This window comes from Phodopus roborovskii, unplaced genomic scaffold (genome assembly GCF_943737965.1).
Source record: "Phodopus roborovskii unplaced genomic scaffold, PHOROB, whole genome shotgun sequence".
In the NCBI taxonomy this organism is placed as follows: Eukaryota; Metazoa; Chordata; class Mammalia; order Rodentia; family Cricetidae; genus Phodopus; species Phodopus roborovskii.
The window spans coordinates 22,121,154-22,145,420 of NW_026126540.1; the positions used below are offsets into that span (position 1 = coordinate 22,121,154).

The 24,267-nt window shown below is 51.9% G+C and overlaps 1 protein-coding gene across 2 annotated transcripts; it reads right to left on the reverse strand.

Annotated features, from left to right (window-relative positions):
* Positions 1–2,000: 2,000 nt before the first annotated feature.
* Lmna (lamin A/C) lies at positions 2,001–22,688 on the reverse strand. 2 transcript variants are annotated; one of them, XM_051199305.1, is made up of 12 exons: positions 22,088–22,688; positions 9,262–9,418; positions 7,732–7,857; positions 7,317–7,487; positions 6,996–7,121; positions 5,674–5,894; positions 5,365–5,587; positions 4,800–4,907; positions 4,597–4,716; positions 4,133–4,222; positions 3,170–3,436; positions 2,001–2,912 (listed from the first exon to the last, which is right to left on the reverse strand). In XM_051199305.1, the coding sequence occupies exons 1-12, from the start codon at positions 22,441–22,443 to the stop codon at positions 2,886–2,888; spliced, it is 1,992 nt and encodes a 663-aa protein (XP_051055262.1). In that variant the 5' UTR covers positions 22,444–22,688; the 3' UTR covers positions 2,001–2,885. The 2 variants fall into 2 exon arrangements, with proteins under 2 accessions (XP_051055262.1, XP_051055263.1); XM_051199306.1 differs by lacking the exon at positions 22,088–22,688 and adding an exon at positions 13,909–13,943.
* Between the last annotated feature and the right edge of the window lie 1,579 nt (positions 22,689–24,267).

Below are 24,267 nucleotides of genomic sequence, written 5' to 3' on the forward strand. Positions count from 1 at the left end.
ACACTATGTGAAGATGTGTCTCTGTCCTTCCTCACCTGCCTAAGACACCTTCTGATTGGTTTACTAAAAAGCTGAATGCAGGAGAGGAGAGGCAGGACTTCCAGGAAAGACAGGAACTCTGGGAAAGAATCTAAGGTGTGGGAGATTCACCAGCCAGACACAGAAAGTCTGATGTATGGAACTGAGGAGCAGGAAGGAGCCTCGTGGAAGAACGTAGATTAATATAATTAAACAGGTTAATTTAAGTTTTAAGATCTAGCTGGGAACAAGCCTAAGCTAAGGCCAAGCTTTCATAGCCAATAATAAAAAGCCTCTGTGTCATTATTTGAGAACTGGCGGTCCAAAGAAAGACCCAATACTTTGTCCTGATACAGGGAAGTAAGTAACTTAATAGCTTCAGGAAGTTCCCCAAACTGACCAGATTCATTAGGCTCTTCCCTCAAGTATATATAGACAGTAAGGACTACTCAGAAACTCAAACTAAGCTGCCTAGAAGCAGAGACTAGCTGAGCTTCCAGGAAGAGGCCTGGGCCCCTGAGCCATCTGGAAAGGCATCTCTAATCTATAGAGCTGCCTGCAGGTTATGAAGTGAGCTCATGTCCAGCTTTTATGAGCCGTCATCCATGCTGGGGTGAGCTCTGGTGAGGCAGCACCAGTTATCCCCCCCCCAAAAAAATTCACTGGTTCACCACGTTGGGCTTTTGTGGTTCATGACTTTGATCTATTGCCATTTCTCGAGCTGGGGTTGGTAGTCATTTGTTCAGTCTTCCCAAGAATGGTATCACAGGACAGGCATGCACCTGGTCCGAGAACAGTGTGTAGGAATTCATTCTCTCCTCTCACTAGGTGGGTCTTAGAGATGCAGCTTAGGTTAGCAAGTGCCTTTACCTATGAAGCCATCTCATTGGCCCTCAACGCCACCACACTTTTTTAAAGACAGGGTCTCTTGAGCCGGCAGTGGTGGCACACACCTTTAATCCCAGCACTTGGGAGGCAGAGGCAGGTGGAACTTTGTGAGTTCAAGACAAGCCTGGTCTACAATAGCTACAGGACAGGCTCTAAAGCTACATGGAGAAACCCTGTCTCCAAAAAACCAAAGTGGGGGGGGGGGAAGGAAAGGGTCTTCTGTGTAGCCCTGGTTGCTGGAACTTGCTATATATAACAGGCTGGCCTCAAACTTGGAATCTTCCACCTGCCTCCACCTCTGGAATGCTGAAATTAGAGGCACACAACACTATATCTCGGTTTGTTTAATTAGAGGGTAAAAATACAAAGCAGCTGCTCCTGGAGACCTGAAGACATGTCGGGTGCCCTAGAACTGGAGTTATAGGCAGTTGTGAGCCACCAGATAGGTATGCTGGGAACCAAACTCAGGTCCTCTGCAAGAGCAGTACAAGCTCTTACCTTCTGAGCCATCTTTTCAGCCCTCAATCACTCTTGACTGAATGCCCAGCTTTTCTACCTAGGGTCTCGTGTATCCTAGGCTAGTCTCAAACTCCCAGACCCTATCCTTTTTCTTGTCTTTGTGTGTGTGTGTGTGTGTGTGTGTGTGTGTGTGTGTGTGTGTGTAAACCAGGCTGGCCTTGAACTTGTAACAGTCCTCCTGCCCCTGCTTCCCAGGTGTTGAAATTACAGGTATGAGCCACACCTGGCTTTCCTACCCCTGAGAATATCTCATCCTACCAAGGCAATTGAAGCATCCAGCGTGCTGGGACTACAGGTTTGGCCTTTTGCAAGGGAAACTCTGCTGCTTCTGATTGACACGTGAGGGCCCCATTTAGAAGGTGCTGGACCAGTACTGGGTGGGTGAAGCCCACATGTGCCAGTCTTCACAGAAGCTCCCTGCAGTACCCAGCATGCACCTTCACATCTTCCTGTGGCCCTACACAAGCGGGAGGCTGCATAGCACTGAATATGCAGGGACACGGGGCATCTGTGTGTGCATGTGTCTGCCCCTCAAAACACACGTGACCCCCAACAAAGACAGACAGCACGGCATCCAGGATGGAAACAACTAGTGTATTGATTTGGAGGGAGAGCAGAGGTGCAGATGGGAAATGAAGGGCTCCTTAGTGTTTACCATAACCACCAATCACCATACCCTCTACTCTACTCACAGGCCTCCCCTGTGGCAGCGCCCTGCAGGCTCTCTCCCTTCCCAGCACCCTACTTTCTCACCCTTCCTGTACCCTGCTTGATTTTGCCTTCCAGTGATGGGACAGGGCCCACCAGGCTCAAACTGACCTTCCCTCCTTCTTTCACTCATTCCCATCCTTGTCTAAATAAAATACAGAAAAAGCAAGCATGGCAGAGGTACCCGGGAGAACCCTGACCCCAGGCTAGGGAGGGGCAGGCAGAGGCGCCTCAGCCAAGTGTGGTGGAAGCAGGAGGGGCTTGGCCTCTCTCAGCCTTCCCCTCTGCACCCCCTTTCTCTGCAGCTGGCCTGACAGTGGGCCAGCTGTCTGGAGGAGGCTGATGAAGAGAACTCCATGCCTGCCTCTCAGGCACCATGTCACGGGGTGCTGGGGTGAGCACAAGGCTGCGGCAGGACAAAAACTAGCCGCTAGAAAAGCAGTCCTTTCCCCGGGCTCCCTGGAGAAGCCCCTTGGTTTTAAGGCAGATACAGGGAAAGTACAGGAAGGACTTAGGATTAAGATAGAGACTTTTTTTTTTTTTGCTTGTGTTTTTCCTTCAGTATAAAACCACTGTAGAAAATAACTTCTCTTAGAAAAAAAAAAAAATAGAAGAAAAAAAAACCAAAGGCAGGAAATATTTTTTTTTCTTTGGCTTCAGGCCTGCTCCCCTTAGGTGCAAAGCAGGAGGTGGGCATGAGGTGAGGCGGGAGCAGGTGGCCTCTGGCCCCACCCTGCCTGGCAGGTCCCAGATTACATGATGCTGCAGTTCTGGGAGCTCTAAGAGAGAAGAGAATGCAGAGGCGTGAGCACAGTGGCTGGCCCTTCCCCTCCCTCCCGGACCCCAAAGGGGTGTATGTCTCCCCAACCCTCACCCTCTGGCTCTGGCCCTGCCCTCAAGTCTGGGGTTCAGACAGGAGGGGCAGGGTGCAAGAGGGGCTACAGAGAGGAGGGCCCCACTCCCATGGCCTGCCCTGCCCTGCTGCTCAGTGAGCAGTGTCCTGCTATAGGGCAGAGGCAAACTGAGGATGACTCACCTGGGTCCGGGGACTGGAGTTGCCCAGGAGGTAGGAGCGGGTGACTAGGCTGTCCCCGAAGCTGCCACCCCCACTGCCCCCCACACTGCGGTAGCTTCGAGTGACTGTGACACTGGAGGCAGAAGAGCCAGAGGAGATGGATCCGCCCACCTGGGCTCCTGAGCCACTGGCAGCCTTGTCGGCAGGCTGCCCACAAGTCCCACACAGCACGGTGCGCGAGCGCAGGTTGTACTCGGCGGGGTCCCCCGAGCTGCTGCAGTGGGAGCCCTGGGAAGGGAGACAAGGCTCAGGAGGGACAGTGCGTCTGGGACTGACTGCTTAGGACCAGGCTCTGGGCTCCTATAGTTTCCTGGCCATTGGGCACAAAGGTGGCCTCTTTAGCCAGACAGCTGGAGTCAAGAGGGACTTGGGAGGCCTGTGGCTGGGAGGAAGGACAGGGAGCATGGCCAGGAAGGCTTCGAGATGGAGAGCCGTGGCTTTCACGCTCTCCTGAACCCTAGAAACTTACAGGGAAATTGGGACGGAGGTCAGATCAAAGGTGGGGATATTTAATTTGTGAGGGGACAGGAACGAGAGAAAACACTGTGTGGGGAAATAAGGGAGAGGAGAAGCATGCAACAGGTAAGGAAGAGACAAGAGGGAGGCATGCAATGGGCATGGGAAAGACAGGCAGGGTGGGAGCCATCTCTGTCCTCCCATCCCCGTCCCAGGAGACAAATCCAGATCCTTGTCCACTGCCACCGTGGAACAGTCCAGGGCACCAGAAAGTTCCCACTACCTTCCTTACCAGACACCTGGGTTCCCTGTTCAAGGTAGAGGGAGGAGAGAGAAGAAAGGCCAGGGCAGCAAGTGGCATTCCAAAACATTCTTTAATGAAAAGACTTTGGCATGGAGGTGGGAGAGCTGCCCTAGGCTGGTAGGGCTACCCATGTGGGCTGGGTCTCAGCGGCGGCTGCCACTCACGTGGTGGTGATGGAGCAGATCATCTCCATCCTCATCCTCATCGTCCTCAACCATGGTCACTGAACGCACCAGCTTGCGCATGGCCACTTCCTATGGGGACATAGGCCCAGGCACCCAAGAGTCAGGGGGTGAGAGCCATGCAGTCTATCTACCCGTGGTATCCTTCCCAGAACCTTCCCACCTAGAACCTTCCTACGCTCTGCCCTTTATCTAACTGGCTGTTTGCTCTGACCTCTGACGCTGGAGGACACCACTGGGAGCTCAGCCCTCTTTAGGCTGAGTGTGTGGCTAGCAACATTCACTGGCAGACTTCCACCCATCACCCTACTGGGGAGACTTCTAGCTTGCTTACTGGGCGGGCACTTGGAAAGGGATCCTACATGGGCAGGTTGCATTGGGTTGAGGGTAGCTGGCTCCCATTATGGCCACCAGGGGGAGCCCAGTCCAGACTGCAAAATACTCACTTCCCCAGTGGAGTTGATGAGAGCTGTACGAAGGCTGTTCCCGCAGCCCCAGGTGTTCTGTGCCTTCCACACCAAGTCAGTAGGGGGGCTATGGGTGGCCCCAGCGCCTGCAGCCCAGATCTGCGAAAAGACAGTTTATTCTTAACGCTCCTGCCCAGAGGCCAGCTTTTCACTCCACAGTCCCAAACACCCTTCCAACTCACCGTCACCACCTGCCCAGCCTTTAGAGTGAATTTTGGTGGGAAGCGATATGTCATCAAGGGGTCATCGCCATTCTGACGTTTGATCTGCCAGTTGCCCATGGATTGGTCCTGCCAGTGGGGGAGGGAAGAGAATGGGGAGGCTCAACCTGGTACTTCCCTCACCAAAGAGCCCAGGTAGGCCAGATGCCGTAGTGTACACCAGTAGTCCCAGCTACCACAGAGGTTGGTACTGAGGCAGAGGGGATAGCTTGATCCCAGAAGATCAAAACCAGCCTGGACAAGATCCCATCTCAAAAAACAAATAAACAAAAACAAAAACCCAGGCCTGCCACCACCATCTCTGGTATTCAAACCCACTAACCTCTCTAGCCTATCTCTCAAGGGTTCTACTGTGACTGTGTGGACATGTATGCTGTGCCACACTCACTGCTATTTTTCCTCTTCCCAACAATTTAGAAATGTGGGGGCTGCCACACACTCCAAACTCCCCGACAGAGAGACGGATGCTCCATGAGAACCAATGTCGCCCAGCTACTGAACACAAGACCCTGATCCAGAGGCCTACCTCGTTGGACTTGTTGCGCAGCCGCACAAACTTGCCCTCCTCATCAACTTCCTCCACAGCCACACGCCCGCTAGTGCGAGCATGCTGTGAGAAGCTGCTCCGGCTCTCAGTGGACTCCAGCTTGCGCTTTTTGGTGACGCTGCCCCCACCCTGAGTCTGGGATGAGTGAGAAGAGGTGCGACCACGGCTGCGCTGCGAGGTAGGGCTGGGGGACAGGCGTAGCCTGGGCAGGTGGACAAGGTGGGGGTTAGCCACGGTAATTGCAGACCAGAGGCTCTTGCCAACATCCTTTGACCCCTCCTGGCTCACCTCTCCTCCTCGCCCTCCAGGAGCTTTCTATAGGCATGGATCTCCATGTCCAGGGCCAGCTTGATGTCCAGCAACTCCTGATACTCATCCAGCTGCTGCTGCATCCTTGCCCGCATCTCAGCCATCTCTCGCTCTTTTTCAGCCAGCAGCCGCCGGCTGGTATCCCGCTCGCGAGCCAGGGAGTCCTCCAGGTCACGCAGCTTTGCTTCCTTGGCTGCCAACTAAGGTGGGTGAGAAAGGTAGGTGTGATGAGCTCCCAAGGGCCGAAAGTAATGTAGAGGGAGGGACACTCAGGATCTGTGGGCTCTCCTTAGAAACCCCATGGCGAGACAGGTGGTGGTGGTGGTGGTACACGCCTTTAATCCCAGCACTCGTGAGGCAGAGGCAGGCAGACCTCTGTAAGTTCAAGGCCAGCCTGGTCTACACAGTGAACTCTGGGACAGCCAAGGCTACACAGAGATCCTGTCTCAAAAAAAGAAAAAAAAAAAAAAAAAAAAAAGAGAGAGAGAGAGAAAGAGAGACGAGGACCACCATGGCCTTATCCAGTGACCAGGAAGCTCTTTCTAATATCTAATTTAAACCTCTCATTCTGAGGCTAGAGTCACATACTATTACTTGTAATATTTCACACTGCAGTGTTATGACAGATCTGTAAATTGGGGAGGACAGGAATGTTCACCATTTTCCATCTTTTTCTTTTTTTATTTTAAGCATTTTTTAATTTTTATTTGGTTTTGGTTTTTTTGTTTTTGTTTTTTTAACCAGGTTAGCCTTGAACTCAGAGATCCTCCTCTCTATGCCTCCCAAGTGCTGGAATTAAAATTGTGTGCCACCACTGCCTGGCTTCTTTTCTTTTTTTTGAGACAGGGTCTCATGTAGTCTGGGCTGGTCTCAAACTTGCTATATGGCTGAGGATGACCCTAAGAACCTGACACTCCAGCCTGGGATGAGGCCTGTACCACCATGCCCAGTTCTGTGTCGTGCTGGGGACAGACCCAGGGCTTCATGAACGATAAGCAAGCACTCTACCAACTGAGCCACTAGCCCAGTCCAAGGTAATCTCCATTTTCAAATAGGGCACCTGTTTGCCACACCTGAGGCCTCCGGTTCAATCCCCAGCATGCACAATAAACAGGAAAAACCTTTCATACAAAGGTAAGAGAAGCTCTGAGGACCAAGGCAAGCTGAAGGGGGATGCTGGGACACCAGGCAGACATCAGACTCCAAACCACAGTGTGTGCTCCTGTGGTCCCTCTTCCCAATGGGCTTCTGCAGATCTGCTTAGCCCAGCGCCCTGGTGGAAAGGGTAAATGGGGCATCACCTGCTTCTGGAGCTGGCTGAGCTGGGCTGAGAGGCTGTCGATGCGGATGCGAGACTGCTGGAGCTCCTCGTGGGCTGCCCCCACTAGGTTGCTGTTTCTCTCGGCAGACTGCCTGGCGTTATCCAGCTGCAGGGAGCATAGGGTATTAGGACAGGAACCTGGAGGGACTGAGCTAGGGACCTGAGGATGGTGTCACTGCTGCAGCCTCAGGTCCTGGCTCAATCTCTCTGCCCCCATCCACCCATCCCCAAGGCACTCCCAGCACGGATAAGGATAGGCCACTGAGGCAGCACCAGGGAGGGGATGGCGTGAGGCCAGCACCTTGGCAGAGTATGTCTTCTCTAGCTCCTTCTTATACTGTTCCACCTGGTCCTCATGCTGGGCCCTCAGATCCTGCAAGGCATCCGCCAGCCGGCTCTCAAATTCACGCTGCTTCCCGTTATCAATCTCCACAAGCCGGGTCTCATGCCGGCGCTTGGTCTCACGAAGCTCCTGAAAGGGTTCATGACACAGGAATGTACATCAGAATGGCTCCTTAGAGGCTGAGACCCAGAAGCCCGCGCTCCCTGCCTTGCCTTAACCCTATAGGCCACAGGCAGCCCTCCATTAGCCTGAGAGCTGGGTAAATGCCACTGGTGCAGGGCTTCGGGCAGGTGAGTTTGGTATACAGGTGATCCTGAGCCGAAGGCCCTGCTGTTGCTAATCAGCCCTTGGGCCCCTACAGCATTGTGCTCACCTCACTATAGATGTTCTTCTGGAAGTCCAGTTCTTCCTTCAGGGTCTGCAGCCTGTTCTCAGCATCCACTCGCCGCAGCATCTCATCCTGAAGTTGCTTCTTAGCCTCACCTAGGGCTGCCTCAAGCTGAGAGAAAGAAAGGAAAGGCCAGGTCATGGAGAGGGTACTCAGGACATGGCAAAGAGCCTGAGTGATAGCTATCACCAGGGAGAACGGGTCTAGAGCCAGTGAGGGCCTTCAGTGCTCACTGGGGGACAAATGTCCATTCACATTCTCACAGTAACCACGAATAATGGCCACGGCACTAAGAAATCAAGGCTGAGGGCCAGTGAGTTGGCTCAGCAGGTAAGAGTAATTACTACTCGACCAACAACCTAAGTTCTATTTCTAGAGCCCACACAGCAAAAGCAGAGAACAGACCCCTGCAAGCCGTCCTCTTATCTTAACATATGGGTTGTAACATGTAGGGGCCCACAAGATAAAAGATAACTAAGTGAAAAAAGCACTTTAACATCGGTAATAACCTCCCCTATTTAGGATCTCCCTTCCTTGGCACAGCACAGCAGTTAGAGGTCCATATGGAGTGTAGAGGGACATGAAGATGGAAGAGTATCCTAGGAAGGAGCTTGGGAAGACTACTCAGTGAGTCTGAGGAGGGACATGAGTAGCTGCAGCGGCACGTGTGCAAAGGCACAGAAGCAGGAAGATACACACATCATTGTAAGGTCTGGCCAGTCATTAAAGACTGGCACTGTTGAAGCTGAAGTGCTGCTGGGGAAAAGGAGCAGGACCAACAGGCAGGGACAGACCAGGAAACCCCCTATCTGCCCTGGAAAAAGTTCCCACGGGAAACACAAGCTAAGCCATTCATCCTGGGAAGAGCAGGCTGGTCATTCGACCTACAAGAGCTGGGGAGGGAAGAGAGGGGCCCAGCTTTGGCTTTGGAGTCAGCCTGCTTCTTTCTCCCCTGTTTCATGATATGGCGGGGTGAGGAGAGGACCTGGAGAGGACAATACCCTGGGCACGTTAGCTTGTCATGGGCTCCAGGCCTGGCCCACCCTAAGCAGGCAAGACCATGAAACTACATCACTGCTTCTCCATCCTGCTTCAAGGGATCAGAGTGCTTTGAAAGTAACGGACTCTGTGCACACAGCACAGTATTGGCCCACACCCGGTACGATTAGCCATCAGTACTCTGCTATGGCCTCAGTGGACAGGGTCCCTCTGAAGAGGTTAGACTGTCTAGAGGAGACAGGAGAGGAGGGATCTGGAGCTATGCATAGTACACCATGCAGTTAAATGGAGCTGGTTTGTGGATTGTTTTAAGTTCACTGTGCTATGTGCCTTGGTGGCTAAAGAAAGATGAACAATGTTCTAGACCAGTCAAGTGATGCTGGACACGTTAATGGCCTTGGAACTGACTGACAGGTCAGACCAGACACCTCCCGAGGGCAGATTGAGGAAGAAGAGTAAGTATGCTTTCCTCAGGCTGGGTCCCTGGGGTCAGGAAGGCCCTAGACGGTGACCTACCTTGGCTACCTGCCCCCGCAGATCATGCAGCTCGCCCTCTAGTGTGCGCTTTTCACTGAGAGCAGTGCTCAGTGCAGCTTCCTTGGAGTTGAGGAGAGCCTCCAGGTCCTTGAGCCGGGCCTGGGCAGCCAGCAAGTCACCCTCCTTCTTGGTATTGCTAGGAAAGAGAACAGAGTCCGTTTCAAAGGAGCCCACTTGGCTAGGATAGGACCACTCTGTGGTCCTCCCAACTATCAGAAGAGGGCATCCTTACATTAGGTTTGTTTGCATCTGTGAGCTTCTGGGGCTGGGTTCTTACCTCCCCTAAGATTTCCCAAAAGCCCCTTCTTGCTTCTCTACCCTTCCCATGACTCAGGGCCCAGGAACGTGCCTGGGGCCAAGGGCAAAACTACATTGCATGATATAAATGCCTGGCCCTCTTCCCCTCCCATTCCCTCTAAAATAGACAGGGCACCTTTGTCTCCCACCCCCGTCCCACACAGGGCCTTAACCTTTTCCTCCCCTAGACTCCACCCGGCTCCCCCAGCTTGCTTCCCTCCCTTGGAGCAAACAGACTGGGAGTGTCTTGGCCACACACCCACCTCAAAGTCCCAACGCCTCTCAACTTGAGTTTCATATTGGTCTAATCCCTTTGCCCATATGGGGCTTTGGGAAAAGAAAGTCTGGCTAGGAGATGAGGGACAAAGACAAGGAGGCATAGTATGAGACCTTTCCCTTCTTGGGACTTAATCTTAAGACCCCTGAACTTGGCAGGGTGGAGGGCCAGCCAGGTCCTCCATTAGAGCCCCGAGAAAGGACTAAGCCCTTCTCACTTCAAATGTCAATCCCTGGATCCCAGACCCATGGGTTTCCAGTCTGGAGCCACACCCTGTCCTTAGCTTTAGCAAGACTACCACCTGAGGCTGCCTCTCCCACATTCCTGATTCTTTCTGCTAGTGATCGAGAGACGCAGAGAGGCCCTGAAATTTTCCTGAAAAATCTCTGGAAAGCCTGAGAACTTTCCAGACATAATCCCTTCACAAGTACCAAAGAGGGCTGGGAACAGGAGACCCTAAGAGTGCAGAGAAGACCCAAGAGTCTGTTGCTGGCAGCCACCTGCCCACCTCAACAAGAGTAACACGGGGGCTGAGGAGATGGTTCTGGGCTGTGCACTTGCCCTGCAAGCATGAGGAACTGTTTGGATCCTCAGTCACTAAAGCCAGCATTTCTATGACGAGATGGGAGGTTGAGAAAAGCTCTCTGGAAGCATGTAGCTCCATCACCAGGATTATGCAGCAGCAAACAAGAAACCATGTTTCAAACCAGGTGAAGGCGAAGGACCTTTGCCCAAGACTCCTCCGACCTCCACCTCTACCTCCACTAAGCCAGCTGCCAATTATCCCCCAAGATTAAAAAGGAAGGGGGGACCCACTCCAGAAAGAGCATCCTCCCAACATTTTTCTCCTGCCACAAAACTCTAAGCAATATAACAGGCCTAGCAGTTCACCCAGAAGCAGGAGAGAAGTCTAGACCTAGGGAAGCTACAGAGGGAGGAAACACTCAGGGAATTTCAAAGAATCATGCCCTCCACCTGGGCTCTACTGGTCTGGGAGGGGACAGAGGGTAGGGAAGAGTTTGGAGTCCCTGAGGCTGCTCCCCCCCTCCCCCGCAGTGTAGTGTGTTTACTCCATCCACAACACAAAACAAGTTATTTAATGCTTTAATGCAGTAGTGTCTTTCTCCTGCAGAGGCCCTTCCAAAGTCACAGACTATTTCTCCTCCTCCATCTTAGCACGAAAAGCTAAAAATAAAGTCAAAACCCAGCTCAGGTTTTGGCTGCCATCCGGCCCAGCCCTGGCTAGAAGCACAGCCCCAACTTTCCATGACTTCAGAACTTTTCCGAAGCTGAGGCAGCTTCAGGGGAGGAAAGAAAATGAAGAAAAAGCACAGGCGAAACAAGTTGCAGACAGAGAATCTGAGCTTGTTGGGCCAGTTCCAAGGCCCACAGGGGCCTCTCCACCCTGGAGGCCACCTGCTGGGCTGGCTGCTGGTGGGAATGTGGGGAGACTCAGGATAGAGGACCAGCTCAGAGTCACAGGACCCCCTCTTTTCAGAGATGAGAAAACAGGCGCAGAGGAGGGCAAGGGCAATGTTCTCATGATTCTTGCTATTCTCAGACTCTTTCCTCCTATATCTCACCGCCTTCTTAAACCACAGGTAGGCATAGAGAGAATGAAGATATAAGCCAGAAGAGAGAAGAAAGCAGATCACGTTCAACAAATCCATCCCTGATGGGGCCGAGGATACCTTCTGAAAATGCCTCAAGGACTTCCTGGTCCAGCCTCCTCGGACACTAGAGGGGAAATTCCCAGGGTTCCCCTTGTCCTTGGCGGACTGCAACAGCCCTGTCCTCCAGGAGTGTATTGTCTGATATGCACAGGGTTGGGTTTTTATGACAACATAACCAAGTGTCATATAACAATGGAGTTGTCATATAATAAGGAGTTATTAGTTTCATCACTATGCAAACATCACAGTATGCTCACACAAGATGAAAGAAGTTTGTGGGACCCTCACCGTATGTGGCCCACCACTGGCAGACACATGACTGCAACAAATACTTCTAATGAACTTATTATATATGCCAGGCATTGCTCTAACTATATGACAGTATTAACTTGGCTAATCTTTATAGCTTCCCTCAGAGACAGGCGCTATTGCCAATGTGATTACAGAAAAGTAAGACAGCCAGGGCCCTTTGGAAAGCAGGGTTTGGGTTCCTCTCTGCACCAATTCAGCACATGCTTTCAATGAAACCAGGGGACTTGCTTCCTTTTCCTTCCAATGCCTCAGCCAGCACTGGAGACTCCATTAAACAACTAAGGCACACCCTGCAGCTGAGAGAACCCTCAAGCAGATGGAGTCAGGGAAGAGCTTTTGTGGTTTTCTTTGTCAGGCATGGGAGCCCCATCTGGGGGAAGAAACAAGCCACTATCACCCATGGGCTCATGACTCAGACCTTGGAGAACCACATGCACAGCATAAGAAATGTGTGGGGGAAGGGACCAAACCCATACTCTCCTCTATCTTCTCTAGTCTTTTTCCTTTTTGGTTTTTCAAGACAGGAGTTGTCTATGTGGCTGTCCTAGAACTCACTCTGTAGACCTGGCTGACTCAAACTCAGAGATCTGTCTGCCTCTGCCTTCAAAGCCTGGGATTCATGCACCATCATGGCCCAGCTAATCTCTCTTTTAATTTTTTTTTCTTTCAAAACCATGTTTTAAGCCTGGCATGATCGTATACAACTTTAGTACAGAGGCAGAGGGGATCTCAGTGAGTTCAAGACCAGCCTGATACGCATAGACAGCTCCGGGATAGCCCTGACTGCGTGGTGGCACACACCTTTAACACCGGAGGCAGAGGCAGGCGGGAGCTCAGCCTGGTCTACAGAGCAAGTTCCAGGACAGGCAGGGCTACACAGAGAAACTCTGTCTCAAAAAATTAAGATAAAAAATTTAAAAAAGCATACTTTATGGATAGCAACGTAATTTACATGTTTAAACAACACTGTAACAGAATTATTTGCTGTTATTTAAAATAGATTAACAAAATAGAGGGAAAAAATCGAGTTACATGACTCTCCTCTACCACCCCTGCCCTTTTTTTTTTTTTTTTTTTTTTTTTTTTTTAAGACAAGGTTTCTCTGTGTGGAATTCACTCTGTAGACCAGGCTGGTCTCAAACTCACAGAGATCCACTTGCCTCTGCCTCTGAGTGCTGGGATTAAAGGTGTGCACCACCACTGCCCAGCCGACTGTCCTCTACCAAACACCATTTCCTTCCTAGAGAGAAGGGCCTCAGCCTTGGCAGGCCTTGAAGACATCAGAACAGGGCTAGGCTTCTGTGGCTGTGTAGAGGTGTGGTCCAGCTCCAGCCCACTGGGCGTGGTAGTGGGAAAGCTGGATTTGCGCTGGGCTGGTATGGAGGACTGGGTGGAGCCGACAGTGGAGCTGGAAAGAGGTAGGAACCCTGGGCTCCTCAGGTGACTCACGTTCAGACCCACATTACCAGGGCAAGGGCCTGGAAATCGTCCAGTGGTCTCAGGAGCAGAGAGACTGCATTCATGCCTGTGTCCTGGTCCAGGCCTGGTGTCGTGAGAGTGCTCGGCCTGAGCAAAGGAGGGGTTGCATCCCCGCTTCCTCTGGGGGCCAGGGCAAGAAGGGCTGGGTATCCGGTTTAACTCATCCCAATGGGCAATCCTGGCTCAAAGAGGGGCGTGGGGGAGGGGAGCAGAGCAGCCAAGAATAAGGTGAGCAGCCGACGGGGTGGGGTGGGAGTGGGGTGGCGGGACAAGGTTGGGGTTCCCGGGCTGCTTTGGGGAAGAAGGACAGCAATGGCTGAGGGGCTGGATGGGCACAGGGCCAGGCGCTGACCCGCCCACTGAGTCATCCTCCTCAGCCACCTCAGACGCCAGATATGGAAGCCGCGCGGCCTGTTTGGCCTGGTTGCCGGGAGCAACAGCCTAAACCCAGAGGGAGTGGCCTGCATTTCCTCCCCTGTCCTGGGGGATGGACCAGCCGCTCAGACTCTACACTCGGCTAAAAATAAGGAGCAGGAGGGAATGACAGACCCGCCTCGCCCCGCCCGCCCGGCCAGCAGCCAGCCTCACCGGCCCTCGGTGTTCCCCATAGCTGGGCCAGAAAGAGCAAGTTCCGGAAAGTTCCGGTGACCCCTATGGCTGGGCAGGGTCCTGAGGTGCTGCTCCCAGACCCTCCTGGGCTGCAACCCCTACCTTGCAAACTTTCGGCCCTACCCTGCCCAAGCCCCAGCGCGACAAAGACCCTTACTGGTTATTTTACTATTTATTTTTATTCACGACAGGGTCTCAAGTTCCTAAGCTGCGACCTCAAACACCTGATCCTCCTGCATCCACCTTCCAAGTGCTAGGATGATGTGTTTATGGGGTGTTGTGGATCAAACCCAAACCCTTAAGCTCTTGCAAGATACATTCCAAGCCCCCCCCCTTTTTCCATTAACAACACAGTTTCCTTTATATTAATTGTGTAGACAGGAACGATGCACACACTGCATATTAAGTAGAGAACGGGTTCTGTATCTAACCCTCCACAGCTGTCCCACCCATTCTCTGCACCTCCACTGAGCTCCACCCCAGCCCAGGTTTTACCTGTGGGATCTTTGGCTTTTTCTCTGTGTCCCTTGATACTTAGAGCTCAGGTGCTCAGGGCTTCTAGACTGACCTTTGGACTGATTTCTGTGCTGCTACAGACTTAGACTCAAAAGCCTAGGGAGGCCCAGGGCCAGACACTAAAAATCTACTCATCAGAGACATTCACAACAGACAGGGGCTAGCAAAGAACACCGCATGGGGGCTGGGGTATAATTTCCTGGGTTCAATTCCCAACACAAAAAACAGAAGGGAAGAGAGGGTTTTGGAGGGTGAGGCAGGAGGATTACTGGAAGGAAAGGGAAGAGAAAGAAAATGAGATGTTAGGGCACAAGTGGGCTGTGGAGAGTAACAGAATAGAGGCACTTCAGAAGGTGACATCTCTCTGTCCTGGGAGACCCCAGTGAAAACGACAAGGGCCTAATGAATCTACCACCCTTAACCACCTTCAAACATCACCTTCAAATGCGTTTAGTCCCAACACTTGGGAAGCAGGGGTAGGCGGATCTCTGTGAGTTTGAGGCTAGTCTAGACTGTAGAGTGAATTCCAGAATAGCCAGGGCTACACAGACAAACCCTGTCTCAAATAACTAAATAAATAAATAAAGTAAAAAGAAAGGAAAAAAGAAAAAGAAAGGCACACAGAAAGCATCAGAGCATGGGCCGGCCTCCCTGTGCAGGCACATGTGCCCACAGCTGGCAAAGCTCAGCTTCCTCATGCCTCTCTTGGACTGCTACACAGGCCTGGGATCTGAGGCCTCTCAGATCCACTTCCAGAGCAGCCAGGATCTCAGTTGCTCTCCCCAAAGACAAAGCAAGTCTTAATTCCAGGGGAGGGAGAGTCTGGTAGGGTTCTGGTGCCCAGAACAGGATAGGAGGCCTGTTGACATGCCCAGACACCACTCCAGCAGGGGCTATGGGCCTGGCAAGGGGCCCGGCCTGAGTCACAGCTGCTGCGAGTATCAACGTGGCATTGTACAAAAGAGAAGCCTAGAGCCAGAGGCCAGAGCACAGGGGTCCTAGACAGCCAGCAACCAGCTCCTTCACAACTACGCCCTTGCCCTTCCTTTTAGTCCCCTGCCGAACTTTACTTTTCATCTTTTTAGCCTATCGTTCCAGCAGTTGAGCTTATATTGTCACAAAATGTCAGGGTGGGGACAGACAAAAGAAAGAGAGCAGAAAGGTAAGGAGGGGTTGCCTAAGAAGATAGAATGCCCTGAGGGAAGGAAAGGTGGGGGATCTTAGGGATTCCCCATGAAATGTTACTCAGCCCAGCAGCAACTTCTCGGGACTCAGTAGCCCTCCATCTGGTAGCATACACTTATTAACCTTGACTGTCCCAGGAAGAGTCTGAGCCACACCCCAGGTCAGGAAAGGAAGTAGAGAAAAGCTTTGGACATCAGGTCTCCCTGCATTCCAGCTAAACCTGGAAAGATGCAGCATGTTCGCCCAGCTGGCAGAGATGGGAGCCAGAGCTTCATCAGAGAGAGAAGGGAGTCTTTCTTTCCATTTCCCCAAGCCTTCTCACCATGGTCCACCATATCCAAAAGGCCCTTGAAAAGGGGGCTTCTAGCTTGCTGAGCTGGCCCTAAAGAGATTCTATGTCTCCCCACCAAATTCAGACTTTGTTCTTGCTGTGGCTTGGTATAATGCAAGCAAAGCCCACCTCAGCAGTTTCTTTACCGACTGGACAAGCTCTGGGGCTCCCTTCCACTCTGAACCCTGCACTCCACCATGACTCAGCTCACCAATCTGGGCCCAGGATCCCAGCCAGAATTATTCCCGGCTTCAGCAGGCAGGATTCTGACTTCCTCTCCTATAACTAGACACCACCCCACCACACACACACACACACTCCCAAATACTGTCCCTTTTCTTACAGAATTTGTAAGAGCCAAGGCCTACTCACAGCCCAACTTGGGGCTGGAGACACCAATCCGAGTGGCAAGTGAGCAGACCAGGTCACTATGCACCACCCACTGGCTCCTGGCATGTGATATCTGACCCTGGCAGCCAAAGAGGTCAGTCCTGTCTTTCTCAGGAGCCTCCTTTCCAGTCCCCCGAACTGGTCAGTCGATGCTAGGGGCAGATTCTGTCCTGCCACATGGTAGGGCCCTTTCTATTGTCCTGAAGGTAAACACACTGAAATGAACTTCATTTTCCCAACAGCAGTGAAAACAAAGCCTATGCCAAGACAGTAATGTCACAAGAATTAACCATTTCTAACAAGCTCTCTTTGAGAGACAGGAAAGAGACGTGGTTTTAATCCCACCGCTGTGGGAAATAGTTCTATAAAAAACTGCACTGGCTATTAACTGTACTCCAATTGATTGTGCTTGTGTTTTATTACTTCTCATGTGGTAATAGAGGACTTTTCCTCATTTTATGGGTCATTGTACTACTTTGAAACCTAAGGCATGTCTGGAGAGATGTTCTAACTCCCTTTTTTTCTCTCTCCCTTCTTGTTGCTTGTTTGTTTGTTTGTTTGTTTTTTGAGACAGGGTTTCTCTCTGTAGCTTTGGAGGCTGTCCTGGAACTAGCTCTTGTAGACCAGGCTGGCCTCGAACTCACCAAGATCCACCTGCCTATGTCTCACAAGTGCTGAGCTTAAATGCATGAACCATCACAGGCTCTAACTCCCTTTCTTTTATTGTTAAGGAAACACAGGGAGGGCAGCTGATTCAATTCAAGGTCACACAGCAGTTTAGAGACAAAGGTGAACCTAGAATTACCACACTGAGGGCCTCAGCTGCCTTAACTGTGACCTCACACTATCAGTCTTCATGCTGGTGGAACACCTTACTGAGAGCTAGGAGCCCCTGCACTTCTCCAGTGTCCCTATGTACGCTAGAGTTTGGCCTGCGTCACCTTCAGTACATTACTGGGCAAGGAGAGCACAGAAGGGACTCGGCCTGGTGTCTAGCTGCTGCAGCTGTTAGAGCTGGGCAGGGCTGGGAGAAGGGTAAGGAGAGCAGAGGGCACAGCTGTAGGTGAAGCATCTACTCCCAGTTGTCCTCCCAGCTGTCCCTGGCTTCAGCCTTGACAATGAGTTACTGAGTTACATGCAGACGTGTCATTGACCTCTTGAGGCTGGGGGAAGGCAATAGGGGACCCTAGTGAGGAATGGCTTTTGTGTCTCCCTTAGGCTCCTTCAGCACTTTCCTGCCCCCAGGTTTAGCTACACCTCTTCTTTCCTTGTAACTGGAATGTGGACAGAGGCACCTGGGGCCCAGGTGTCCTCAAAGACACCTGTCTCTATCAGTGTGACAGTTCTGCCAAAGAGCACAGCCTTTTTCCCATCCGGGCAGGCAAGTCTCAAGATTGAGGCAAACGCCTCAGAGCAGGGTCTCTAGGCAGCAGAAGTTAGCCTGTTAAATGTCCAACTTGTCTTCCATGCTAGACAGGGTTTAATATAGTAGCTGCCGGAAGTCAGACGCTCACGGGTTTGGGACAAACCTCTGCCGTTGTTCTGTGACTACAGCCTCAACAGACTTAAGCCTGAATCTCTCTGCTTCTCTGCACTTGGGTCACAGAAGCCTGTCAGTGGGGGTATCTAGCATGAAGGCCTTAAGGTGGGGGAGAGGTTCTCCTGTGTTGTGGGTCTGGAATTGTCCCCGTTTCTGACCCAGACTCACTCATGGAAGTTTCTCATGGAAGGAATACTCCGATCACACTCTGGATCTCAGTATAATCCATACTAGCTTTGAATTCACCATTCTCCCAACTCAGCCTCTCGAACTCTAGGAATTACAGCTTATGCTACCACACTTGACTAGCATTAGAGACCAAACAAAGGGCCCCAAGCATGTTAGACAAGTACTCTACCATTGAGCCTTAGCTACAACCCAATATACTACTGTGTGTGTGTGTGTGTGTGGTGTGTGTGTGTGGTGTGTGTGTGTGGTGTGTGTGTGTGTGGTGTGTGTGTGGTGTGTGTGTGTGTGTGTGGTGTATGTGTGTGTGTGTGTGTGAGCGATCGGGATGGAACACAGGGCTGGTTATGCTAGGTAGGCACTGTGCCACAGAGCCACACCCTAGCCCTTTTGCCATTCTAATTTCATATGCACAGTGCCTGTTCAGAACCTTGGCTCCAGATTCTACCAGTCTTTTTTTTTTTTTTAAATAAAATAATTAAAGTGTGTGTGTGTGTGTGTGTGTGGTTGTGTGTGTAGTGATTACGATGTATTGTCTGGTTGCCCACAGACCTGTGGAAACCAGAAGAAGGTATCAGATCCTCTGTAGCTGGAGTCACAGGGAGTTGTTAAGTTACCCATGAATGCTGAGAACTGAACTCAAGTCTTCTAAAGTGCTCTTAAGTGATGAACCATCTCTCTAGTACCAATGATCTATTCTTCTAAGTGTGAGAGATGGCCTGGCATGGTGACACGTGTCTTTAACTCCACCACCCCAGAGGCAGAGGCAGGCACATTTTTGTAGTTTGAAGCCAACCTGTTCTACATATCTGGTTCCAAGCCAGTCTCAAAAAATAAAATAAAATAAACAAAAGAGTGGTATCTGTGTCTGTGTAGTTGGCTCAGCGGTTAAGAGTACTTATTCTTGCAGAAGCCTCAGGTTCAGTTTCTGGCACCTACATGGTAGCTCACAACCATCTGTAACTCCAGTTTCAGAGAATCTGAGGCCTCTTCTGACCTTCACAGGCATCAGGCATGCAAATGCTGCACATATATAAATGCAGGCAAAATACTCATACATGTAAAAAATTTTAAAGGTCTAAAGAAAAGTAAAATAGTTCATCGATGGCTGGCAAGATGACTCAGTGAGTAAAAGCATTTGCCTGACAACCTGCGTTCCACCCCTGGGGCTTGTGTAGTGGAAGGAGAGACCCAGATCCTTCACATTGAACTCTGACCTCCATTTGTGTCATTCCTCACAAAGAAGAAAGAAAAGAGCATTGAGCACCCAGCAAGGCGGCAGTGAGCTGGGGAGTAACTACAGTACAGGCTGCTTCCTTTCTGTTGTTTGAGACAGAGTCTCAGTTTATAGCTCTGGCTAACCTTGTAAGCTAGGCTAGCCTAACCTAAACTTTTCAGTGATCCTCCAGCCTCTGCCTCCCGAGTGCTAGGATTACTATCAGAGGTTCCAAGGAAAGGAGGCAAGGGACTATCAAGAACGTTTAGTGGGGAAGAGTGATTGATGTCAAGCCTGAAGATGTGAGTTGGGTCCCCAAGCCCCACATTAAGTATGAGAGAACCATATTTCCCGAGTTGTGCTCTGCCATGCACACAGTGGCACATACACTTAAATAAACCCAAAGAGGACAGGAGGACAGGAAAGGGACCCCAGGATGCTGTGGGGAGAAGGCAGAAGACGCAGACATCCAGGCCCCTATCCTTCCCTTTTAAGACAGATGTGGTCTACACCCATCTCCTGCTGTATCTTGTAAAGCCACGAGGGTGGGAAGGACCATATCTGACTCATCCACAAAGCTGTCCTGCCTGGAGTAAGGTCTATCCAGCTCTCAGCCTAGAACTAACTGGTGAACGTTCTCCATGTTTCCTTCCAACTCTCCCCTTCTAGCTGAAGTGTCCTAACCCCTTGAGAAGAAGAAGAGGGAAGGAGAGCATTGGTTTGCTTCCCCACCCTCCAACTTATAATCCAGCTGAAAAAGAAGGGGCCTGTGGCTGTGGTTGAGAGACCCAAGCAGGGTTGTGCCAAAGATTGTCACAGGGTCTCCAGACAGCTGTGTCTAACTCCAAGGCTGACACTGAACTCTGAGCTCTAATTAAACATTAAACCAGTCACCTTTCCCATTCCTTTCTTCCTTTCCAAACTTCATTCAGGCTATTTCTCTACCTCAGCCTGAGCTCAACAGCCACAACACAGAGCCACAGCCATTTGTCTTCCTACTACAGGCAAAGGCAGACATCCCATCTTGGTTTCCTCCGCCTCCACTCCGTCCCACCAGCCTGGGCCCAGGTGTGTACACCCACCAACCTTCCCGGAAGCCCAGCCTCCTCAGTTAGGATCCGTAGAGAACAGAGCCAAGTGGCTAAATATAACAAGTCCACACGTCACCCGGCCCGTACCCCTCATGTGCGCACCACCTGGTGTTCCAGGCCTGGACAGCTGCACTGGGAGGCAGAAGAGGCAGAGTGGCATGACTTGATGGACCAGAAGCTATAGACTCCACTGGCCCGGTTTCCGACCAATGCTGTCCCCAGATCTGCTACACAGGTTCTTCACAGGGTTCAAGAACTTTGGTGGCCGGTTTAACTAGTTTAGACCACTAACCGGTTAACACACTGGGACTCCTCTAACCTGCCTCATACATTTCTCAATAAGTTGTTCATATCCCTGATGTAAAAAAAAAAAAAAAAAAAAAAAAAAAAAGGGCAGGTATTCCTTTTAGCAGAAAGAAAGGCTAGACCCATCTGTTCACACAACTTGTTTGCACTTGAGGAAGCCATGGGTTTACCATACTCACCACCAAGGGCTGGGATCTAGTAATGACCAACCACAGACACAGAGAGTTTGGGGAGGCGAGTTTGGGCAAAAGGAAAAGAGGAGGAGAGGTCAAAGCTACCAAGGCCCCAGGTGTCTACAAGCATTTTCAATGCCCTTTGGCTTGGGTCTACAACAGAAGAAAGGGCCAAGAAGCACAGAACCATAGGAGTCGGGGAGGAAGAACCTGGCCCAAACTTCCCAGACTTTGGAAGGCCTTTTTACAAAGAAGGTGGAGTCAAATAGGGTGGGGTAGGGTGGGGCAGGGATGGGTGAGGCGGGAGTGGCCTGAAGCTCCCTAACGGCTGGATTTCAAAAATGTCATTGTATTCCAGCAGTTTAATAAGGCGAGTTCAAGATAGCAGCAGCTGAGAGGATGGGCCAGAGTGAAGTCTGGCTCGGCTAGGAAAATGAAAGTTCCTCACTGGCTGAGGGAGGAAAGGACAGGGCTTCCAAACCTTGAAGTCGCCAAGCAGAGAGGGCCTGGAGTAGGGTGCATAACCCAGGCATAACAGTATTTCCTGAGCCATTAGCCTCTGTGCCCAGCCTCCCTCCCCACCCTCCCTTGCATTCCTGGGCCAGGCAGGCCAAGGGCTGTGGGATCTGCGGGGGAGCAGAGCTCCTGGTGTGCTTCTGGTGGGCCTGAGAGTCTGGGAAAAGCCCCAGACGTTCCCAGCTCCCAGCAAGAACCAAAAGACCATGCTAACACAACCATGCTGTTAGGGAAGACTACGCTGCCTTGTTGATCCCTCTATAGTACCACTGGACAAATGTCAGTGTGGAGCTATGCTTTAGTGGACACCATGTGTTCAGAGCCACGTTGGGATAAATTGGCATAGTGCCAAACATGCCAAGAAAGTTCTGATAAAACCCTTTCACCCATTCGGATGTGTCCCGGGTGTCCAGAGACCTGGTAGAGCCAGTTCTGCTTTGCTGAAGCCCATCCCCCAGGATCCATATGGCTATAAAATCCCACCTTGACAGAATGAGGCTCTTCTGCCAACCCTACTTGGTCCCAATGCCCCCACTACTCTTTATATCCCCCACCCTTTCACAGAGACCCCTCCCTTCTGCGTCCTGTCTTGACTATTCCCCTTGGCACTGCCAGTCACCCGCGGGAGGCAGTTCCGGGGAGGGAGGGGACTAGATGGCCAGTTACCGGTGGCTGCTGCCGCTCTGGTACCGGCCTGGCCTCACTCACCGAGCCTTCAGCTCCTTGAACTCCTCACGCACTTTGCTCAGCTCCAGCTGCAGGCGGGCGCGTTCCTTGGCCACAGAGTCGAGGGTCTTGCGGGCATCCCCCAGTTCGGCCTCGTAGGCCGCCTTGATGCCGGACACCTCTCGGCTGACCACCTCTTCAGACTCTGTGATGCGAAGGCGCAGCCCTGCGTTCTCCGTCTCCAGGGAGCGCACACGATCAATGTACACCGCCAGACGGTCATTGAGCTCCTGCAGGTCCTCCTTCTCCTGAAGTCGGGTGATCCGAGTGGGCGACAGCGGAGTAGAGCTGGCCTGCGCCCCGCTGCGGGTGGCGCGCCGCTGGGACGGGGTCTCCATGGCCGGCAGGGTGGCAGTGCTGCCCGCTGGGCAGGGGTCCCAAGAAGGGCGCGGGACTTGGACAGAAGGACAGAGACTGCTCAGGGGCACAGCGAGCCGGCGACTGGCTCTAAGCTCGCTCCTGGCAGGCGTGCAGATCTGGGCTGGGCGCTGGCGCACCTCGGGATCTGGGTTGGCTGGTGTCGAAGCTGAGGCTGCGTTCCCGCGAACACTGAGTCACTGACAGCCGGGCAAAGGCTCTAATAGGCCCTCCTCTACAGGGGTGGATCCACTGTTCTTAAAGGAGCCATCCCAGACCCAAAGGGGCGGGGGCAGGTATGGTGAGGAGGGACCAGGACGGCCAAGCCTCACCCTCTTCACAATACCCCTTTCTGGCCTGGGGCTTCACAGTATGGGTTCCTGCCTACTCAACTCTTTCAGCTCCAAGCTTGCCTTTGGCCTTCTAGGGTAGAGGGCAGAGCCAAGGAATGAGAGTGGGTGGGCAAAGGGTTGTGGTGAGGGACCAGGGGAAGTAGGTGCAAAGTGAGGGAGAGAGCCAGGCATTGCCATAGAGCCAGGAAATTGGGGGGTGGGGTAGGACTGAGGCTGGTGCCCATCAGTGACTCACCCCTCTTCCACCACTGCCCCCCCAGTAGTAATAGTGAGTCACCTCTCCCCCAGGCACAGCACAGGGGCGGCCCATTCAGGGCTGCATTTCAGTATGCAGGCAGGAGTGGGAGGGCGAAGGATTTCTTTTCTTTTCTTTTCTTTTTTTTTGTCTTTTGAGACAGGGTTTCTCTGGAACTCACTCTGCAGACCAGGCTGGCCTCGAACTCCCAGAGATCCACCTACCTCTGCCTTCTGCGTGCTGGGATTAAAGGTGTGTGCCACTATCACCCAGCAAACGTCTGGATTTTTAGGTGGCTAAGGAATTACTTTATGTCCTCAAGTTTGGGGCAAAGACCAAGAATCTTTTTACCTATGTACTTCCCCTATATTTCTGACTTTAAGACAAAGAATTGGGGTTTGGATCTAAGCAATAAGCCTCAGTCCCCCAGAGAACGCCAAGAATAGAAGTCAGGAGCTGGCCCCTCCCATCTCCTGCCCCTTTCATTTGAACCCAGACAGTTGGAAAAAGGGGCTGGTGAAATCCCTCCCTCCGGCCCCTTTCTACAGTTTACCCCACCCAACCAATTCCAACCCTTTCTACAGTTTACCCCACCCAACCAATTCCAAGACTGTACTTATTTTTTTCCAGGACTGTACTTATTTTAATGGATAATTTAAAACAGATACCAGAGCTGTACGTGCATTCGTCACATGGCCAGGACACCAGGTTCCAGATTTTTGTGGCTGCAAGGGCCTGTAAAGAGGAACAGGGTGGAGAGTAGGGGTAGTTACCGCAGGGTCTCCATCCTGGTTCCCTTCCAAAAGAGAACAGTGGGAGCGAGAACAGCAAAGCTATCCCCTCCTCAGCCACGGCACAGGCCTCGATAGCCAGTTATGGGAGGGCCCAGACCAGACCATCTCCCAAAACAGCTATCCTGGCCCCCAGCTCCCTTCTGCCAGGTTCCTCAGCCTCCTCAAGACTCCTCTGATCAGCTACCTAGTCCTCCCCTGTAAGCCTGGTTTATACTAGCCCTGTCCCCCCTCCTCTGCAACGGTGCCTTCCCCTGTTTATCCTGTGGGGAGGCACTGGGGACATTGATTAGGCTTCCAGTTCAGGGCTGCGCAGGTTCAGGGACTGGAGCTGGAGTTGGGACTCTGGTAGAGTTCTTTTCTTTCTATTTGTTTGTCTGTTTGGTTTTGGTTTTTCGAGGCAGAGTTTCTCTGTGCAGCCCTGGC

Excerpts from the sequence above, each read along its gene's own strand:
- Lmna (XM_051199305.1), bottom strand. The coding sequence starts at position 22,443 with ATGGAGACCCCGTCCCAGCGGCGCGCCACCCGCAGCGGGGCGCAGGCC. Across the intron at positions 5,895-6,995 it reads TCAGCCAGCTCCAGAAGCAG|TTGGCAGCCAAGGAAGCAAA; the intron begins GTGATGCCCCAT and ends CACCCACCTTAG. Across the intron at positions 2,913-3,169 it reads ACTCCAGTCCCCGGACCCAG|AGCTCCCAGAACTGCAGCAT; the intron begins GTGAGTCATCCT and ends CTTCTCTCTTAG.